The 22,034-nt window shown below is 47.9% G+C and overlaps 1 protein-coding gene across 1 annotated transcript in view; it reads left to right on the forward strand.

The window, feature by feature from the left end:
- The window catches only part of SFRP1 (secreted frizzled related protein 1), a 41,049-nt gene extending 20,492 nt beyond the window's left edge, over positions 1 to 20,557 (forward strand). Inside the window, exon 3 of the mRNA XM_084760035.1 lies at positions 17,128 to 20,557. Coding sequence (XP_084616161.1) covers positions 17,128 to 17,450 — 323 coding nt within the window. The 3' untranslated portion in view covers positions 17,451 to 20,557. The remainder of the gene's footprint in view (positions 1 to 17,127) is intronic.
- The last annotated feature ends 1,477 nt before the right edge of the window (positions 20,558 to 22,034 follow it).

Consider the following 22,034-nt stretch of genomic DNA (forward strand, 5'->3'; position numbering starts at 1 on the left):
GGAGGTTCTGTGAGCAGCAATCTGCTGTGTTGGGGTAACTGTGCCTTTTCCTAAGGGCCTAGAAATTACCTTCCCCAAATCTTTCCTTAAAATGGACTAGTGTGTCTGCTCCTGACGGTTATAAGCTTGATGAGGACCCATGGCTGCCTCACCCCGCATGGGGAAGACTTACTGAAAGCAAACTTGGGACAGGTTGCTGTGTTAAGGAGTGTGCACCTGACTACTGGAAGCATCCAGAGGCAACGTCCCTCTAGGACCTCTAGGACCTGACTTGGCAGAAATCTGAACGTACTAACCACGTGGTCCTTTCCAGCCCTTCAAATTCCAGGATAGTAATTCTGGGACCACCTGCTGTGTATCTTCCAGCAGGTGGAGGATGCAGGGTGGCAGCCTAGATGAGCCTGCTTCGATTTTCCTGGAGACTGAAGATGATTTTCCTTTTTATTGCTGTAATAAAGCACCATGACGAAGGCAACTTATAGAAGGAAGGGTTTGTTTGGGGCTTAAGGTTCCGGAGGGTTAGAGAAGAGGGAGCCAGCAGCCGATGGCTGGAGCAGTAGCTGAGAACAGTAAACACAGAAAGGAAGTTCAAGATGAAGCCCTGACCCCAGTGACGTACTTCCTCTACCAAGGCCACACCCCCTAATCGCCTCCAAAGGGGCACCAGCTGGGGACCAAGTACTGCAATGCCCAGGACTTTGGAGGGGCATCTCATTAAAACTACAACAATGATTTTACTAACGAGTTGAGTAGATCCTACCAACAGTCGAGAATTCTGCCCCAAACCACGTTTCTCTCTAGTCCCTGCCCTCACTGATAGACGTGAGGTGATGTTAGCTGGGCAAAAGGGGCAGCTGCAAGCATCCCGAGTCCCGAGTCTTGCAGATGGAGACCAGATAGCTCAGGCTGTCCGTAGCCAGACCGTGAAACAGTTGTCCAGTTGCCAGCAAGGAGATTCCCGCAGGCATGCGATGAAGCTCAGGCCTTGGGGAGCCTCTCCCTTCTTCCAGCCCGCCTCCTTGTAAGCCAGAGTATCTGGTCTTGTCTCCCTCTCCCAAGGCCCCTCTTGGTATCAGTTTTCCCTGGTAATTTTTTAAAAGCCTTGATTTTGTGTGTGTGTCTTTGTTTTTATGGTTGCACTGCTGTGTATGTGGTGGGGAAACGGGAAGGGGAGCTATGCATGAGGCTGCCCTTCATTGAGCAAAGAGTAGAATCAATATATTGTTTTGCTTTTTGCCTTGACTGACAGCTATTTGCCTAGAGCCTTCTTTCCTTACAGACTTAATGTATCTCCTGGCACATTTTCTTGTTTGCAGTGATTGCTCCACAGCAAGAGTAGGCGAGTGGGGGTTGGGGAAACTTTTCCCTCCCTGGACCCATCAGGGTCCCCCTTTTCCCATGCTCTTTGATGGTCATGTGATGTGGAGACACTGCTCTGGACTCTCCCGTGCCACCTAGATTCCTTAAAATACGGAAGCCAGGCCAGGGCTCACAAGGTCTTTCAGCTTGGAAGGTCACGAGGACCCACACCCAAAATCTCCAGCAAGGACACCAGCCTCAGGTCATCAGGAGTTAGCCCTGGCTGACCTAGGTCCCTATATTGCCTGGCCAAAAGACAAGGCCAGGACACACCTGGACGAGCCACAAGAGAGCCCAGGGACGTAACTGTGTCAGACAGGAGGGACTATGGGATATGGGCCTTGCTGTTATCTATTTGCTCAGTGGCCCTGGAATGGGAGGAGACAAGTCTGCCAGGGTCTTCCCACACTCAGAGAGTGGAGGGCTTGTAGAGGGGCCCTGGCCTGGGTTTTCCTCTCTGATGCAGCCATACCATTTTCAGGAAATGACTTTATATTGAATTTAGGTTTACTTCTTTAGCGGAGACTAGGCGTTAGTTTCTGGGTTGGCATTTTGTTTTGGCGCTAGATCTCCAATAGAGGGCTGTTCGTGTGTGGGGAGGTGGCTCGGACTTACGGGGCTAGAACCTGTGGGGCTTCTAAGCCTGGATATATAGAGGGGGAATGAGACGGAAGTGCATGGAGACTGAGGGGAGTCGGACAGTGGTAGCCATAGCAGCGGCCCAATGAGGCCTGGTGACATGACCTCTTAGGTCTCATTTTGCTCTAAGGGCTTGTGCCTGTGTCCCGTCTTCCTCCTAAAACACATGCGAGGGTTGGCGGGGCAGTTCAGTTGTAGAGTACATGCCTAATGTGTGTAACGTCCGAGGTTCCACTCCCAGCACAATGAGAAGGAAGAACACTCCCAAAACACACTCACCTGCCATGAAGTAGCATCTTTTCCTTCAAGGGAAATTACAGAGGGCCAATCAGTGTGTGCCACTGGCTAGGTAGAAGAGGACCCAAGGCCAGTGATAAAGCCATGGCTACTTTGTGACATCTATGGGATGCATGAAAGAAGAGAGACTGGTCAGTGAGAAATTCTGCTTCCTTCATGGGCTTGGACCTCAGGGCTTGTCACAGAGGCCCCTGCCTTACCCACAGTGAGGATAAGACACCCAGTCACATCAGGGATATGCACCCCTGTGTTCACATGAGCCCTCCAGCTGCTCGCCAAGGGGTCTTTGGCCTGCAGGGTGACGATTGCTTCCTGTGCCCCTGTACTCTGCAGTTGACCTTAGCTCCTGGGGTTGGTTGCCCACTTGGCTGTCTGTCACCCTACCTATCTGTGTCCCTTGCTAGCTTAGCTAGCAGCCACAGCCACAGCCACACTGCCAGGCTGAAGGTCCTTATTCATACTTGGCTGTCACAGATGCCACGCCTGGAGCCTGGATGCGATTGCTATGGAAGGACATCGGCAATTTGCATTGTCTTGTGGTGTTTCCACCTCTGGGAAGACAGCGCTTTCTCCCATCGAGTGGCCTTGTCTGCGTTAGAGCTCATCTGAGCTGGGCCTGGAGCCACAGCTCCCTCTTCCCATCAGCCCCTGTTTCCAAGTCTAGGCTAATAAGCCAGAGGTGTACTCAGTCTCAGATTTTTCCAGTGGCTTCTGTCTTTGTCTAGATGTGTGTGTGTGTGTGTGTGTGTGTGTGTGTGTGTGTGTGTGTGTATGTGTTCATCCCATTTCCTGGTAGCCCAAGGAGTTGGTTTGCTTCATTACTCACACTCTGAGTTGCAAACATAAGGGATGAGGTCTGTTGCGCAGTTGCTCATCCTGTACTCTGGCTCTGCTGAGACAGACATATAGTGCTGGATTCAGGGGAGCTGTTATTCTAAGCAAAGGAACAAACTCTCTTTAGTCAGCACCATGGGCTGCTTGAACTACTGTACAGGCACAAGGACACTGGAGGGAATAATTTTTATTTTCACTTCTACAGAGATGAGTGTTGGGGCTTGGGAGATGGCCCTGTGGATAAAGTGGTTGCTGCGTATGCATTCAGGACTGCATTCAGATCCCTAGAACTCACGCAAATCTGGGTGACCGTGGCAGCCCACCTGTAATCTTAGCATGTGCATGCGGAGCTGAGAAACCCTGGGAGCAAACCGTCTAGCTAGCTTAGCTGAACCAGCTGAACCCGCAAGCTCTCGATTCAGTGAGGGGCCTGGCCTTGATATATAAGGTCAAGAGTGATTGCCAAAGGTATTCCCCCTGCACATCAACCTTGGGCCTTTGCATACCTGCACACACTTGCACATACACATTCCTACACACACATGTGTCCACACACGTGAATACTCATATTACAGGCACACTGTACACATACACACCTGAGAGGCTTTTGTCAGCTCATCTCCTGTTTATGTTGTGTCATGCTTAGTGAATTGGACATCTTTCAGTACATCTTGGGAATAGCTACACAAACAGTATGCATGCCAGCTACATGTAAGCTACAAAGATGATACGTATGTCTTTCCAAGTGTGGTTTCTCTGGGTTTCCCACACAACCTTCAGGTCTATTTAGTGTAGGGGACTTAAGAGTCATAGGAAAAGGCTTGGTACCACACATGCCCATTGCATAGGGGTCTCCCCAGGCATAGGAGGGATCACGTGACATCTTCTTAGCATCTCTCTGGGCAGCTCCTAAGGGAACTTAACTTTTAGTCATAGCCAAAGGAAAATATCTCGAAACTCAATAAATACAGCGTAGAAATCTCTGTGGCCAAAAGGGAGGAAGATTATGTCACGAAAAGCAAGAACTCCTGCTGAGCAGCACTCACTCTTAGCTACCCGCCTCCCCTGGGTTCTTAGAACTTCCCTTCTGCTGTTTGTTCCGACAGCAAAGAGACTGAGGTCAGCACTGCAGGCCAGGGACCAGGATCCTCGGCTCCAGGCTGACATCTGTTGCTACTTTGAGTGAAGGGCAGCTTAGAAACAGCTGAAACGTCACGGGGAACTCTTGGGAATAGAGATGAGGCCAGCTCTGAGATAGGCCTGGTGCCAACTCTGATTTGCACACCAATCTTCTTGCCTTCAACATAACCCATATCAGGTCAAGACCAATTTTGCCTCGGAGAGACCAGCGTTCCTATTGGGTGTGCACTGTCATCTTCCCGGGTCTGTGTGCATCCCTCTTGAACCCACATGTGCTCTCTCCACTTCTTACCAAGCTCCTCCCCGTAGATGTTGTAGGGCAGTGGTCTCATGGATGGAGAAGGTGTGTTTTGAGGGCCTGGGCTCAGATCGGCCCTAAGCACTGGCTGAAGGCCAGAGCCAGGCAGTCGACCAGGATCTCCCTGCTGCGAGCAGAAACCCTTAGGAGGCAGGGTACAGAATAGCAATGAGGGTGGAGCTTAACGTGTTCCTGAGGAGATGGGCATGGGTCTGGGGACAGAATTAATGATGGATCGAATGGAGGACCGGGGACACCATCTTTATTCTTAGTCTTCTCAGCACAAGTTTGTGTTGAACAGGAGGAATGTTATCCTCTAAACCCTTTGAGATATATAATGCCCTTGGAAGGAAAAGGGGCCAGGGAGACTCGGGAGGTCTGTCCTGACTCCAGGCCTGGGAAGCAGCATTCTACCATAGACATGAAAGACATCCGGGACCCAGGGATCCTGGATATACAGCGTCTTTTGTGAGCTTGACTTCCTGGGTTCAAATTCCAGCTTTATTATCGTCTGATTGGAACCTGGACAAGTAAGTTGACTTCCGTTGTGTATCGTCTGGAAACTTCGCCAAAGCTGAGTGTCTCCTTCAGGAAGTTCCGGGCTTGTGGAGTACATGGAGAAAGACTGAGGATTGTGTTTGTGTAAAGAATCAGTCTCACGAATGAGACTAAGAGCCTCAGGGCAGTGACTGTGTTTTCTTTTTTCTTTCTTTCTGTTTTTAAATATATTTTATTAATTTATTCATATCAAAATACCTACACAATTTTTTAAAGACATTGAAAATTCAATTCTGAACTTCATATGTGACTGTGTTTTCATTCGCTCCTGTGCTCGAAGACGTGTGTAACTGACCACACTGGTGGCTGAGGCATGGCAGTAGTCTGCCGACATCCTCACGGGCCGTCCTCATGCAGAGCAGCGTCCATTCAAGGTTCAGACCTTGAAGGCACCAGAAGGCAGGGTTGGAGCTGCCCGGCTGAGAGTCTCCTACAGCTGAATGACGCTTCAACTTCAATAGGGAAAGCCTGTGTGTTGCCTCTAAATGACTCCGTATGAAACTAATAGAGGCAAGAAAGCGGAAGTGTGTCTGTGGCCGTCGTTGCTCAGCGGCACTGGATCCATGGCTCCTTCAGAGATCAGCAGCACAGCACCTGTCCTGGGCCTCCATCTTGCCATCTTTTAAAAGGGATAGCATGAAGGCCCGCTAGTCACCATGGTTGGAGTGGGTCCTGTGGGTCCTACTCTTGGGCTATTGTTTGTCCGTGTAAGGCTGGGTCGGGGGTGAATGCAGGCAAAGTTCCAGGGTGCTACGAGCAGTGAGGTGTTTACTTCTTGCGTGGCCAGGGATTCCGAACCAGATTTCCCAAGATGGTGGAGGGAATCCAGAAGATCAAGATCAAGATCGTAGCCCCGGAACACAGAACTGTCTCTCGCTCCCTCCTTCTGCAGGTGTCTATCGAGAGCGAGCCAGAGAAGTGAGGTGTTCATACGGAAAGCCACCGGTGGAGTTCGCAGAGATCTAACTCTGGGCATGGGCCCACTTTCTTCCAGAATGTACTGCCTCTTGCTAGAAAGGCTTTTGTTTTCTGTCTTTGAAAGTGCCATGGCTGAGGGGACTGAGGCCCTAAGGGCCTCAGGGACTGGAAAGTGTAGCTAGGTCCAAACAGTCCTTGCTTGCAAACCCCTTGGGTGTTTTCAAGCTGGTCCCTGGGGCCCAGTAGCATCAGCACTCTTGTAGAACTTGCCCAGGAGTGTGAATTACTGGGTCCTAACCCATTGCTACCAAATCTGAAACTGTGGGAGGAGGGCTGGGGAAGGGGAGGGGAGCGAGTGGGGGGGGTGTCTCAGGAGCCTCCACCCTGACTTGCCTTCTGAGGGCTTCCAGTGCCCAGGGTTGAGACCTGTGTTTGCTGTCACCGTTGAGAGCTCGTGGCTTAGCCGGCCCATGAGCCTTGAATCCCATTTCCCATCCGTCATCATTTTCCTTCCAAGAGACCACGAGGCACTGCAACTTGGCCATGTGTGAGAACACCAGGAGGTGGAATGGAAAGTGCTGGAAGTTCAGTGACCTCACGGTAGGGATAGCTGTTGACTTTGGCAGGAGTGCCTGGATTGGAGCCAAGGTTCGGTCAGCCCTCGTGATGGACTTTAAGTGAAACCTCTCAACCTCCTGAGGGCTAAGGAGATGAGGGTGAGGTTCTAGTGACTTCGGGAGGAGACAGCCCCAAATTCTTGGTTCTCCTTAGGGGTTCACATTCTTGGTGCCAGAGGCACGTTTCTGAGATTAAAACAAAACAAAACAAACAAACAAACAAAAAAAGCCCACACCATCAACGACTTTGTTCTCCAGGTGAGAGTTCACTTTGCTGCAGCAGCCTAAATTAGTGGGCGAGTGGTGCAGCCTATGAAGTCACAGGGCCAGCAGCAATGGGAGACCAGATGGCTAACTCTGAAACTGCTGGTGTGTTTGTGTGTGTGTGGGGGGGGGTATGCGGGGAGGGGGGAGGGGGTGGGGTAAACTTCTATTCAATGACCAGTCCCATAAATTCTAGATTATCTGGGATCCAGAAAACAAGACAACTTCAATTAAATAATTGGCTCCAAACCTGTTGCTCTTTGTAGCCGGGCAGGGCCTTCAATCTTATTTATTTACTGTTTATGTATTTACTGCTGTCTTGTATGTCCTGTAGTATTCCAGGAGATGCCTGGAAGTATGTAGTGTGTGCTTTGTGGTCAGGGGATGGTTGGAGTCGGGGTCTTGTGCTTGAGTTGTGCCATCTCTTTCCTTTGCTAAACAGATTAATGACACTAAACCCTGGCTCCTGGTGGGAACAGTGACCACTGTCAAGCTGTTGTTGGGTGGCCTTTGTTAGCAGGACACATTTGGGCCCCAGTGTCTCAAAGTCAGCCCCCCTTCCATCCCCCCCATGTTGACTGGGCCCTCAGCTGCATCCTGGAAGCGGGCTGCAACACTCTTACCACCAAAGGCCCTTCCTTGCCCAAGCAGTTACCAAATCACATTTGCACATTTGAGTTCGGGGAAGGTGCTTCGTGCCTCAGGCCTTGGGAGGTTTATAAACTGGGATGAGGAAAGCTGGCCCTCCCGTTTTCATAGCTGAATGGAGCTGTGTTATGGGAACAGGGACGGTCTTTTACATGGGGGATCCACGTGGCAGGAACTGTGTGAGCTGGCAGTACAGCTGCTGCAGGGGGATGCCCATCTGTACCCATCCTCCTAAAGCATTGGTTAGCTGACTCGGGCAAATGAAGGGCTGTGGTGCAGTGAGGGTGTCAGCTTTTGGAACCAGCTTACCCCCTGCTCCCCAAGTCATCTTACTTGGAAACGTCAAACCTCTCTCAGACCTCTCTGAAGGAGAAAGTCATACAGGATAAAGCGGGTCTCGCGGGAATCAGGCTGTGGACTCTGGCGTCTGGTCCTGATAGGCTGTTCTTTGTGCTGCTAGAAAGAGTGTGTGCAGCCATTGGGCCAGTGGTCTCCATCCAGGCATTCTTGCTCCAGAAGCCGCTGCAGCTCTGGGCAGAGCCAGGAGCAGGCAGAAGTCACGGCTGCGAGGGTTTCCAGCTCCAAGACTGAAGAGTAGCAGTTAAACTAGGTCTAGCATCCTTTCCACCTCAAAGAAAACCAAGCTCATCCTGACCCAGTGGATTTCTCTTCAGGAAGGTGGCGAGAGCTGACAAGATGTGTGGGGGTCCTTCTTCACGACAGCAAGTCAGTGCCTGCCCCCACCCCACCCCACCCCCCCAAAAAAAAAGAGAAAGAAAGAAAATAAACATTGAAAAGCAAAGTTTTTATCCAAGGAGCCCCCTGTTAAAATGAAGTTGCTTCATTTAAGTTGGAAATGTATAATCAATCGATTTCCTTTACAAATCTCACACTTCGTGACCTTTCCGCGTTCTACGCGAGACCATAATCTTTCTAAAATTTACACATTTTGCACCTCAAAATATGGTTTAAAAATCAAGTAGGAACGAAAAGAAAGGTTTCTTTTTCCCCTTTAATTTAAAGAAACAACAAACCCAAACTGCAGCTCTCTCTTCCATGTGCTCCCACCCCAGTGTCACAAACCAGAAGTGATCGGTCTCCCTCGGAGCAGCTTCTGGAGCACCTTAGCAGCCTGCAGCGGGTGCGGGAGCTGCAGGCTTGGTTTCCTTGTCTCCTTGCTCAGAGTACTTGTTGGTGTCTCTGCAATTAAAGATGAAGACAGCCTGTCTTACATCACCGGCGTAACACAGCATGTAGTGTGTGTGCAGTGTAATTTCTTGCCGTTATGAAGACATTATTTGCAACCCAGCAAAGAACTGTGCCACCACTGTGTCCCCTTTCATTTGCTTCCTTTTTTTTTTTTTTCCATTTTCCTTTGAGATAGTAATTGCCTCGTTTCATTCTCTTGGTTCCTTATTTCTGGTTAGCTGTACATCAGTCTGTCTCCTGAGCCTGCAAGGACTGAAACCATGCTGTGGTGCCAAGTGTTTTAAGCCTTCTTTTGGGTTTCTTGATGTTAACACTTCATTTTCCTGAATCTTATTCTTCTTTCCATTAACTGCTGCATTAAAAAAAAAAAAGATTCCTCATGAAAGACACATAGGAATTAGTATTTAACCCTTTAATGTCTAAGGCAGTCTATATCCTGTTGACAAGTGCTGACTGGTGGCTTGGCTCGGCATCCCATTTGGGGATTTTGAATGCTTTCCTTCATTGTCTTACGGCTCCTGGGGTTGCTATTGCAAAGTCCAGTACCATCCTGGCACCGGATCCTCCTCGGCTTAAGTGGATATGCCTTTCTGTGTTTTTAAAAATGTCTTTTCATTCCTTATGTTTTAAGTGTCAGGATTCTTTGAGCTGGGAACTGTGTAACCTGAGAGTTTATGGTCTTCATCTCTGGAAAGCTGGCCTGTGTTACTCCCTTGACCCAGCTCCCCTCCGCCCCACGCACCATTTTGTTATGCTGTCTGTAACTCCCTTTATTCTGACATAGAGACTTTTGGGCTGATAGTCAATTTTTATCTTTTTCCTGTACCTGCCCCCTCTCTCTATCACTTTGTTTATGATCTCAGGGAATGTCTTTAAACTGTTTTAAAACAGATGGGTTGAACACAGTCCTATTCTCCAAGCTTTCCCTTTAATAGTTTTCCATTCTTGTTATGCAGTATGGTAATATGCCTAATATTATCATGTTTTAAAGATTACTTATGTGTTTCTGTATTGTCTCTGTTTTCTCTGAAATTATTTATGTATTTATTTATGTATTTATATTTTGGTCTCTCTCATTCACATTTAGACTTACCTTAAAACCCTGTCAGTCCTTGCCCGGACATTTGAATTTGAGAGGCATGGAGTTGGAAGCTCTTTGTATTTCAAATCTCTTCTTCCTTGGGTCTCATTTGAGACTTTTAAGGAGGGAAAACAAAAGAAAACATGATCTTTTCTTTTGAGAAACTAGACTTTTCAGATAGGGAGAGAGAGAGAGAGAGAGAGAGAGAGAGAGAGAGAGAGAGAGAGAGAGAAGAAGAAGAAGAAGGAGGAGGGGGGGGGAACATTCAACCCTCTGACTTGGAAATAGAAATCAGTGTTCTTTGAAGCATTTCATTACATTATGTGTGTATTTATTTGTATGAGTGGAGGTCAGGAGACAACTCGTGGGAGTTCTTTCTTTTCGCCACATGGGTTCCAGGTACTGAACTCAAGTTATTAGGCATCAAGCACATTTACCTGCTGAGCCATCTCACCAGCCCAGAAGTTCTATGTTCCAAGATCTGAGGGTCCCACTTTTTACCACAGTTTGTCATCTATGATGTGACATCTCCAGGACATTACTCCCTCCCTCTATCTGATACAAGCCTGCCGTCTAGAACCAACCTCTTGGCTGTTGCTGCGGGTAAGGGTGAGGTCAGTCGCTTGAATTCATAGCTGCATCCTGTGGCCCAGGCCATTAGCACCTGTCGGCCTAGCTATGGGGACCAGCTTCTCCTTATCAGCACGAGGCATCTCTCTCCGGAAGCAGCAGGTTTCAGCTTGTCTTCTCTGTCAAGCCAACTCTGACCTCCTATTTGCTTCCTGTGACCCACAATGCTCTTGATGCGTTCTTGTTGTCTTTACCATTTTCTTGCATGTGTTTGGTTTATTTTTACATTTTAAAGATTGATTTATTTTATGCATATGGGAATAAATACATATGTGCATTGTGCCCACATTGTGCCTGGTGCCCACAGAGAAGGGGATGTTGGATCCCTTGGAATTACAGTTAATGTATCATTGTGAGCCACCATGTGGGTGCTGGGAATAAAAGCCAGGTCCTGTGCAAGAGCAGTAAGTCCTCTTAACCACGGAGCATCTATCTCTTTTGTTGTTTTAACTAATTTTCAGTTGACTTCAGGAAGAAGTAGCCCACTTGCCTGTGCTCCATCTCGTGTGTCTAACTAGTGGGCCTCAGCGTTTGGTGCTCTTCTCAGACATTCCAGAAATTCAGAGCCTGTCTGCAGGGAGCACTTTGGCCGCTCCTTCCCCTTGGCTGTCGGATCTCTGGAATATCCACCATTGGCTCAGATCCTGCCCGCCCCCCCCCCAGATCATCGCTGACCTGTATGCCCAAGCAATCCAGTTTTAGACACAGTCTTCAGCATTTGGGATGGGGAGGTGGCTCGTCCATCGCAAGCAGCTGCCTCAGTTGTTTGTTTATTTTTAATCTTTGCCTCTGATACTTTCCTTTAGGGCTCTCCCATTTCTTCTGTCCTCCTACTTCCTTCTTTTCCTTTCTTGTCCCTGTTAGTTGAGCCTCAAGTGTGTTTTCTGAGCCAGGCACACCCCTATCTTTCCTGGGTTATTCTTTGCTCTCTTAGATTCCTAGGGTAATTCAAGATTACTGGCTCTTTAACCGCATGGTCCTGGGCTGGTAGCTGCCTTGCATCCATGGCTGTCCTGGTCAAGGCCGGAAGATGGATGCCTTTACTAGACTCGGCATGTCAAGGGGGCGGGGGCGGGAAGGAGATGATTTGGAAGGAAGTGCAGGCTCGGGATGAGCATTGGGACTTTTCTGATTCTCATTTTTGGTCTCAGAAATATGGCCGAGGCTTGTGGGGAGGCTGTCAAGGAAGTATAATTTGTGTGCAGAAAATATGGTTTGAGTGACTGAAAGGGGAATGAAGTTTTCATGGTCTACTGAAATGTACTCAGATGGGCTCAAACCGAAGAGATGGTTTGTTTTAAGATTTCTGAGAAAGACTCAAACAGTACAAATTGCAACCTCAAGTTTGGAGTCTTTCAAAGTTTCTGAGTGTCTGAATTATTGGCTGGCAGTAATGCATAGATAAGAGTCATACTTTACCCTTGGGGCATGTTAAATTCTTGCTAAGAAAGAAAAAAAAGAATCATCCCCAGCCCCCTTTCCCCTTCTTTTGTTTTAAGGTGGCTTCAATCTGGAGTTGGAGGGTCAGTTTCCATGCACTGTTTGTCTAACAGGGCAGGTGAGCAGTGTGAATGCTGGGGGTGACTTAAGCTGTGCCAGCAACTAGACTGTGCCTTGCATCTTACAGAAAGGAAACTGAGACCCAAGACACTCACAGCCAACTTTAAGTCTATACACATACAGCACTGTGCCCTGTAGCTGCTGTCTCAGCAGCTGTCTCCTGGGTCTTTGACTCCACCAGCATTTGCATGGCAAACTCATCCATGGGTCAATTTCCTAAAGCCTTGGCAGTAAACACGGTGGCTTTAGAGAGAGCAGTGGTGACCGATTCCTGGCTCTTCTGGGCCCTTACCAACTTCTGCCTTGGTGCCATGGGTATGGCATGGTGGTGATGGTCCACCACCAGGCACCCACCGATGTGAAGAAATCAACTTTGGACAGGTAACTGCTTATCCAGCACTGCTGGTAATCTGCATGCTTAAAGCAAACCCTGGGAAGGTGGAAAGATGTTAGCAATTCTGGCCATATGTGCCTTCTTCCCTACTTTCTCCACCTTGAAAAAGAAAGCGAGCCAAATAGCCAAGAACTGGAGAGCCTAATGCATACCATATTTCCATCATCAATTCCCCCCTCCCTCCACTGCTCCCCCACCTATGTAAACTAAATTCCTTTACATGGTCATGACAAAGGAACTTTTTTTTTTTTGAGTTGTGATTAAAAGCAGCACAATCAAGAAATAGTTTCCACTAAAGCAATAGCGTCTTGAGCTTAATAATGGATGGAGGGGGGGGGGATGAGGACAGAGAGAGAGAGAGAGAGAGAGAGAGAGAGAGAGAGAGAGAGAGAGAGAGAGAGAGAGAGAGAGAGAAGTCTGTGGTCTTGGCTGCGGGTTCTAATCCTGATTGCCCCTCTTACAAATTGCATCCTTGTGCTATCATTGTGTAGCCCGGGTTTTTCTTGATTGTAATAAAAACTCTCAGCATGCCTGCTTAACTGCCATTGTGAGTTGTAAACAAGAGCTAGTAGATTAGTGGCACGCTAGCATCCTAACGCTGCGGTCCTTTAATGCAGTTCTGCATGTTGTGGTGACCTCCAACTATAACATTGTTTTGTCACTACTTCATAACTGTAGTTTTGCTAGTTGTGAACTGTGATGTAACTCTCCGATATACAGGATGTCTGATATGGGGGGGGGGGTGTTGCAACCCACAGGTTGAGAACTGCTGTAGGAGATGGAGCACCTGGGTTGTGCTTGTCTCGAGAGCATGGTGCGTGGTGGGTATTCAGCAAATGGTGATGATACATTCCACTGCAGAAAAGGAAGGTCCCCTGTTGTTTGCTGGCATGTACCTTCCTCTCTCCTGGCGATACACGTGGTACCCAATCACTTCTGAAGTGTAGTTTGATTCTGCCCATTGGACTTGGGAATCGTCTGACTCTCTAGGCTGGTGATGCCGTGTGAAGGGATGGAGTTGTAGCCTTGCTGCTGGGCGATCCTTTGCAGCCTTGCATTTATTAAAGCAAGTAGTGGGTTAGCTTCCTGTTACTCCATAAAATACCAACTTATAGAACCAACTTATACAGGAACGGCCTTAGCCGAAGAGTTTTGAAGGCTAGTGCGTGATCAGTTGGTCTGTTGCCTTATGCGAGGCAGCACATTACCAGCTAGAAGGCATCTTGGACAAAAGCCACTCAATTCATGGCCAAAAAGCCCCAAAGACTAGAGGAAGGTCTATGTAGGGGTCTTGCGGTCCTTCTCAAAAGGCACACATCTCACCCGCCCTGTGGACATTCCATTACTTTCTAAAAGCCTCACTAAGGCCTAAGTGTTTTAACTCATAGGTCTTGAAAGGGCACTAAAAAGGAAACAATAGGAATTTTCTCCCCCCCCCCCATTCCCGTTGGCTCTGTTTGGCAGAGGGGAGCAGAGATGAGACTGGTTTGGCTGTGGCCCGGGTGGTGAGTCTGTTCTGGCTGGTTTCCTCACCCAGCCTCGCTGAGAACTTCTCTTATTCAGCAAATTTTGCACTGGGACAAGCGAACTCCCAGGTTCAAGGTCTGTAAGCCAACGGTGGGAGTTGAGGTAAGTGTGGGCCAGTTTGGGCCTGTCTGGGGTGAGGCAGGCCTTGGAGGGGTAGTCTCTGCTGTGTGTTCACCACACACCCGCCTGCTGGCTTGCACTTGCTCGGTTCATCATGGGTGTGAGACCCAAGTAAATCGAAGCAGCGGGCAATAGCCCACCAGGGTGAGGGTGTTGATCCTTTGAACTCACTGGGGAGCCTTGGTTTTGAGTGCTTGGGAACTCCAGAAGAGCTAGGGATGTCTGCTCACAAGGGTCCACTTGTGACCCTTTGGCCAGCCTTGGCTTGAGGCATTTCTCAGGCCAGGGGTATTACAAGACCTAAGTAGGCCTCAAGATCTGGATGTCCTTTCATCAGAAAAAAGAAGGCGGTGGGGGAGTGCTTTAATTCACAAACTTGGACGTGTCCATGAAAAATTTACTCTCAAGAGTCTACCCTTCCTTCTTACTTGTGAGGCAGCCAGCGGGGGTGGCCTCACAGCCGATAGAACAACCAGTAGGAAATTCTCTACTAGCGTGGTCCTTTTCGGCAAGAGGGATCTTGTGCCATCTCATGCAAAAAGCCATCCTAAAATGGAAGTGGGATTAGGAACCCCGCTGAACCCTTTACTTTTCTTGATCCAATTAATGAGCACTCTTAAGTTTTGGGTTCATTCTAATGACTTTTGAAGCCCCAGAGGCAGCAAGCACAGCCCTGTGGTTGGAGGTGTGCAGTTAGTCATGGTGGTGTGGTTTGGTTATAGCCCCCTGAGGCCTATGTGCTACAGGTTCGGTCCCCAGCCTGCGGCATTCTGGGAGCTGGTGGGACTTGGTAGACTTGAGTTAGTTTTGGTGTGTCTTGAGGGTACCCAGAGACCTGGACCGTTATTCTTTTCTTTCGTTTTGCTTGCTTAGCTGCCTTTTCCTGTCATGATCCCATGGGACAATAGTGATGTATTGAAAACTGGAGCTCAACCAAAATGGACCTTTCCTCTTTATTGGTTGATTTAGCTCAGGTATTTGGTTGATGTACAAAGGCTGGAATTTAAAATGAACAAATGAGCAAGCCAGTTGACTGGCCTGATGACAGTTTTCTCATTTCTTAGAGGGGGAAAAATAACTGTCCTTTCTTCATGGAGTTACTAAAAATCATCCATGGAGAAAAAAGAGCAAAATACGCATTGCGATTACAGGCCGACCTCACACTGTCAGAATCATTAGCTACTGAGCGAGGTTCCAAAATGAGGCTTTCTTCATGGAATGCAATGGACGTCTTGAGCTATGAAAAATGGTGTTGGGGGGTGGGGTGGGGGGGAGAGCTGGGCATGGTGGTGCACACCTGTATTCCCAGCACTCAGGGACGCAAAGGCAGGTAGATCTCTAAGTTCGAGGCCAGCCTGGTCTACAGAGTGAGTTCCAGAACAGCCAAGGCTACGAAGAGAAACCCGTCTCAAAAATAAAACCCTGGAACACAAAACAAAAGCAAACAAACAACAACAACAAAAACCAAAACAAAACAAAACAGAGGTGGTGGTGGTGGGGAGGCTTGGTAACTTTTAACTCAGAAGAAGTCAGAGGCTATTCTGATAGATTATCTGGTGCTTGATAACTGGATCCTAGTTTCTAGCATCTGATGTGTGCTAGTTCTAAAGGAGCACGTGATCTGTGCTTAGGGAGCATCTTTAATCACTGGGCCCTGTACAGCATCACTGAAGGAACTGAGCATACATTCAAAATGCTATTGAGTTCTGGGAGAGGTCCAATGGGAAAGTGCTGGCCCAGCATGCAGCGGGGCCCTGTGTTCCGTACACCATGTGAAAAGACCAAAGTAACACAGAATCCATGAACACAAAGCAAAGAGAAGGGAGGCCTTTTCTCTCTCCTGGTTCTGAGAACACAAACAGCTCTTGTTTCAAGATAGATGTGAGAGGTGGTCCTCACCCGATGTGCTCTCGAGGACTGCCTCTGAGCGGCCAGGGAGTCAAAGCAGAGTTTTATTCTGCACAGGTCATTTCAATAGACAAGACCTCAGTGGTAGCCGCATGTGGCTTATTGACCAGTGGGCAGTACCCACTATGGCATTTTCCTGACCGTACCGCCAGAGGAATTCTGACTTTGCCCATGCTAAAGTTGGAAGCTAGTATTGCGTGCACCCTGGTGAACAGTTTCAAGTGTTCTCTGAATTTCCCTTGTTGAATATGCACACAGATTCTGTCTGCCATGTTTTGGATGGTATAGGAATAAAACTACACCGGGTGGTGGTGATGCATGCTTTTAGTCCCAGCACTCCGGAGGCAGAGAGAGGCAGGTGGATCTCTGTAAGTTCGAGGCCAGCCTGGTCTACAAAGTGAGTCCAGACAGCCAAGGCTACACAGAGAAATCCTGTCTTGGAAAAAAATTAAAAATTGAAAAATAAAATCCATTAGCTTTATTTTTAAAAAGTTGGAATTTTTTTTCTTTAAATGTTTGGCACAATAACATTAGATTATATAGATTAAGTTGACCTCTGTGACCTCTTCTCTGACATACAGAATGGGCTTCATTATGATATTTTCATGCATGTGTGTAGTTGTGGTTTGTTCATATCCCTCACCATTATTTTCTATCATTCTTCTCTTCCCTGACTATTCCTCCTTTGCTCCCACCTCAAGCTTCCTTCTGTCTCTCTCTGTCTCTCTGTCTCTCTCGTGCACACACACACAGGCGTGCACACACTCATGCATGCACACACATGCATGCACACACATGCATACACACACATGCACTCATGCGCGTGCACACACATATGCACACGCACATGTATATTCTGCACATGACAGAAAACATGACAATATTTATCTTTCCAATTCTGAATTATTCTGCTTAACACGATGAAACCTAAAATCGATTTGAGAGCCTCCTGCTGCTTGTACCTCGGCATGCTGGGTGACGGAGACCCTGGCTGTCCCTGTTGCCCTTTTATGTGGGATGGGACGGGGTTGGGGGGGGGGTGCGTTGTTTCAAGTAAAAAGCTTTGTTCTAAAGTTTTCTCTTCCTTGTCCTCCCTGTCTCTCTTTCCCTCCCTTCCTCATCGTAGCACTGAGGATGAAAATCAAAGAAGTGAAGAAGGAAAATGGTGACAAGAAGATTGTCCCCAAGAAGAAGAAACCCCTGAAGCTGGGGCCCATCAAGAAGAAAGAGCTGAAGCGGCTGGTGCTGTTCTTGAAGAACGGCGCCGACTGTCCCTGCCACCAGCTGGACAACCTCAGCCACCACTTTCTCATCATGGGCCGCAAGGTGAAGAGCCAGTACCTGCTGACAGCCATTCACAAATGGGACAAGAAAAACAAGGAGTTCAAAAACTTCATGAAGAAGATGAAGAACCACGAGTGCCCCACCTTCCAGTCTGTTTTTAAGTGATGCTGGGGTGGACCGCGGAGGGGGCGTGGCCCGGGCCGAGGGTGGGGGTGAGCGCATGACCCTGGCTCTTGGGGTTCACGTGCTGCTCTCGCCCAGTACAGTTGTGGCTTTTGCATCTGCAGCTGGCCGGGTTCCCACAGCGATCTCACTCCTTTCTCTTTACATAGCCACGTCCAGCTGAGGCCCCCGGGGGCCCTTTAGATTAGGAAGGCTTTTTAAGGGCTGCAGCAGGGCCAGCAGTCACTGTGCAAAAGGAGGGGGCAGAATTCTTTCACGGAGTCTCAGGCACAAAAACAAAAAACAAAACAAAAAGAAAAAAAAAGAAAGAAAAAATGTTTGCCAGTTTGGGGAGGAAAAAAAAAAGATTGTAAAGAAGTGCATGAGGGGCAGCTGCCTCAACTTGTACGTTTTTCTGGACGTCATTGTGGATTGCTTGCGGAGTCTCTGGGTAATCTAAGCCTTTACAGGTAGAAGATTTTGACTATTGCCATGCCAGGTTGCTTTTAGAGTGGTAGTAATCCCCCCTTTTTTCTGCTTTAGATAGAAATAACACACACACACACACACACACACACACACACACACACACACACACTTCTGAAAGTAGCCAGTGTGTCCCAGTATGCAATGAGATAGATACAGGGCCTGGGTGGGAGATTCTGCCTGTTATACCCTCAGTTTTGAACCAGCCACCTTTGATGGGGAACTGTTGGTCTCAGATGAACACTTCTGTCAGTGCATTGGGATACAAAGGTTACAGGGCTCTCTTTTTGTATGAGGAGGAACCTGTGGGCACGAAGAGACGCGAGACACTTCAGGCAGAGAGGCCAGCGGTTACTAATTCAAAAATACAGTGAAAGAGAAACACAAATGTAGAGAGCATCAAGCAGGTCACAAATCAGGGAGGACGGGGAGCCTGTCTGAAGGGCCTCAGGTTGTACTTTCCATCTGTCACATTTCAAAAGAACAACAGCAACATAATTAGTGACAAAACCCCACACATCCTTCAAGGCTTGGATAAAGCGAGCATTTCAAAGATAACCAAGACTAACTTCTCTGACTGCCCAAGCTTGCCCCCTTAATGAGCACGCTGTCTGCGCATGTGCTGTGGAGGAGGTGGGTGTGGCAACATGGCCGCGCTCAGCTGCGCTGCACCCAGCACCGCTGTGGAAGCAGTCAGTATACACAGACTGCCTTTCCGCAAGGAGACCCTTTTCCTTAAACCTGATTGCCTATAGTTCAAACAAATTCGAAATCGCTGCCTGTCTGACCCCTCCACCTTTACTCTTGTACTTCCCCGACTCACTTTTTTTTTTTTTTGAGGGTAAGTGCCCCATCCAAGGAGATGGTTTCAAATGCTGAGAATCGGTAGTTTCCCCAAGTGCCCAAAGGTATTCCTCAAAGTCAGTATGCTTAATAAGTGATGTAAATAAGCCAGTTCTTTTAGTCAGCCTTACTCCTATTGCCGGAGTAATTCTTTTAAAAAGGAATGTTAAATTCTTCCGCCAAAGTCTGATTTTTCATTCCCCACCACATCCCAAGGATCACAGTGGCTGTTCCTCTGGCATACTCAATCCGGAGGCATCATTGGTTGTGAGGAGTCATCTAGTGGCCTTGGATCGACACAGAAGCAGAGGAAAATTCTGGTAACTTCCGAAAGACTCCAGCCTGGAAAAAAAAAATCCCCATGTCAACCTAGTTACTGAACTGAGTGGGGTGGTAACCTAATTAACTTCATGTTTAGTAATCCTATTATCTTAACACATTTAAAATTTCTTTCAACCTTAATCATAAAGTTATTTGGGAACTTAAATGATTTGCCTATAATTCTGGATGGTTTTAAAATGTGTATGTACATTAGTAATTAGAAATAGTCTTCTTTCTCATTGCCCAACTGAAAGGCAAAAGTATTTCATGAGTGTGTAGATCTGGGCCTCAAGCCACTAGTTCAGAGCTTGCTGAGGGAGGATCTGCACATTTTTGCAAAGTGTTTTCTGCAGCACGGCCCTCTCCAAGCGGCAGAGGACTTCCTCCATGAATTTTTCTGAGGGTGTTAGCAGTTTCACAGAAAGAAGGCCAGGGGCTGTGTTGTGCAGCTCTGTACTAGGAATCCCCAGGTAGGAGGCAAAGCTCTCAGAAAGGATTCACAGGAAGTTGGTCATGTGAACTGCAGTGGCTATCTGTCTCCTTCCCCCTCCCCCTCTTCTGCTGTGGACCTGTGAGGATTTTAGACACACAAACACACACACACACAGGCCAGGTTTTGTCTATACTGCATCAGCAGTTCAGGACAGAAAGGGAGGCTATCTATGGATCCAAAGCCCCATGATCGGTGGCCTTTGTTCTTTTCAACAAAAGGCATAACAAACCAATGTGCAGACTCGTTGGCCTCCAATGGAGGAGGAGGTCCATGCGCGGCGTTCTGACTATTGTTACCAGTCAAAGGGTCAGATTTGTAAAGCTTTAAAATAATCCTTCTGGAGAGTCGGATGAGGCCAAAACCCAGCAAACTTTTGGAATCTATCAAGAGTTCTCTTAAGAAGATAGACTTGGAGGCAGAACTGTTAGGAATAGTTTACTTTTCAAACATTCTGCATTGCCACTCAGCATTCATGGTTGGTGGGTTAGCGCTATGTTCTCCCTGGGGCGGTCTAAACAGAGCTCCAGGCTTCGTGTGAATGTGTAAATTACAGCAATCTCATTTCCCAAAGCTAGGACCTGTTTTTCTTGTTAGGCTCTGTGCAGCTAGATGCTCTGTTGTACCTTCGTGAGCTGGAGAACCTTCCAGACAGGCTTCAGAAGCACACCTGAGGCCACGTCTCCAAAACGGCACGCTGGCTGCTCTGACCTGGCCTCGCAGGTCCCGAGCATGCGGATGGAATTCCTGTTGGACTCCGCTTTTAAAGTCTCTAAAACTTTTATAAAGAGCGTTGAATACTGTGAAGATGTTTTACATTCCATTTCATTTGGGTTGTTTTTTTTTTTTAAACTCCATTTGACCAGATGTTTTGATGTTATCACTTATGTTAATAGTAATTCCCATATGTGTTTTGTTTTCATGCTTTTCCTGCCATGTATTCACTTGACTAAAATCACTCAATCAATAACTGTGAGTTGTGATGGACCCAGCGCCCTGTCATCCGCTCTCCACGCTCCGCACATTGTCTTAGGCTGTCTCGATGGTGTTTTCTGGTCCTAGTTCATCACCTTTAAGCGGTAGCTGGGTGGGGTGGGTGGGAGACATCTGGGAAGGACCATGGCCGTTCCCTGCCTCCTTCTCCACTGGCCATCTCTGTTAAAGAGCCCGATGTCTGGCTAGCGGTGTGCATTTGTGCTCCAGGCTTCAGATGTCCCCTCCCCCACACTGGCCTATCTTAATGCTCACAGTCACATTACCGGCTAGAACTTAAGGAGGGTTTATACTTGGTGTTGTGTCCCATTTGGAACTTTGCAGATGAAGAGTGGCGTGGACTTCCCAGAAGACTTTGGGTCACTGGCACAGTCCCCGAATCCCAGCTGTGTAGGCTGAATAATCTGCTGGGCCTTTGTACCCAGAGTGACACACTTTGCTGAGCCCAGGCTGTTTATTTTGGGGTTGGGCTTCTTGCCCAAGGAATTCTTCCACTGTAGCGATAGCTCCGTTGGATGATACACCCTGATTAAAAAGCACCTCTACACTAGAACAACTAGTAGTTTTTCTCCAAATGTGCTCAAGGCATCACAACTTCACCCAGGCAGAACAACACTATTTTTAAGACAAGAAACTGGGTTTTCACATACGCCTCTACTCTGGTGAAGTAGTGAAATGCAATCACTGGCGAGTAGGGTATTGGCACTTCCTTGTAGTTCTCCTGTGGTTTAAGGAGAGATTTTCATTTAGGCTTGGCATCACTCCTACAGAAGCCATATTGCCCTGACCCATAACCATCTCATGATGTTTCAAATGGTCTTCTTTCTAACACATTAGCACAATGATGATGACATGTGTGCAGAAGTCTACTTTTTACTTTTGGGAGGCACTGGGGAATTCAGGGTTCCCCAGGACCATGAGTGTGGGGGCCGGCTTAGGCATGTTGGGTATTCTAAGAACTACGGTCTTGCTTGACCTCGTTCTGCAGAGCAAACACCTCTCTTCGAGGAGCAATCCAGACCTCCTATCAAAGGACAGCAAGAGATGGCTCCCGCTTAGGCTGGCTTGCTTCATTGTCTTCCCACACGGGATCTAGCCACACCAGCTAATCTACACTATCTTCTGAGGAAGAGTGATTGGGGCCAGTCATCTGATGAAAATCACAGGAAAGAAGGGAACATTTTTCACCTTTACTGTGTGTGGTGGTCCTGGGGAGTGGCATGCCCATATCCTGTTCCTGGCTCTCACCCCCAGAAATCTTGATAAGGAAGGGTAGTTGTGGGGTCTCATATATTAGTTTGCCTTCTCTTCACTGTGACAGATGCCCATGACATACAGTAAACATAGAAGAGTCTTAATAAGAAGAGGCCAGGGCAAGATGTGGCTCCCAAGGACACTACCCCAATGACCTAACTTCCTCCAACCGGATCTCACCTCTTGCCGTTCACTTTCTA

This window comes from Acomys minous, assembly GCF_964271855.1.
Source record: "Acomys minous genome assembly, chromosome: 15".
Taxonomy (NCBI): Eukaryota; Metazoa; Chordata; class Mammalia; order Rodentia; family Muridae; genus Acomys; species Acomys minous.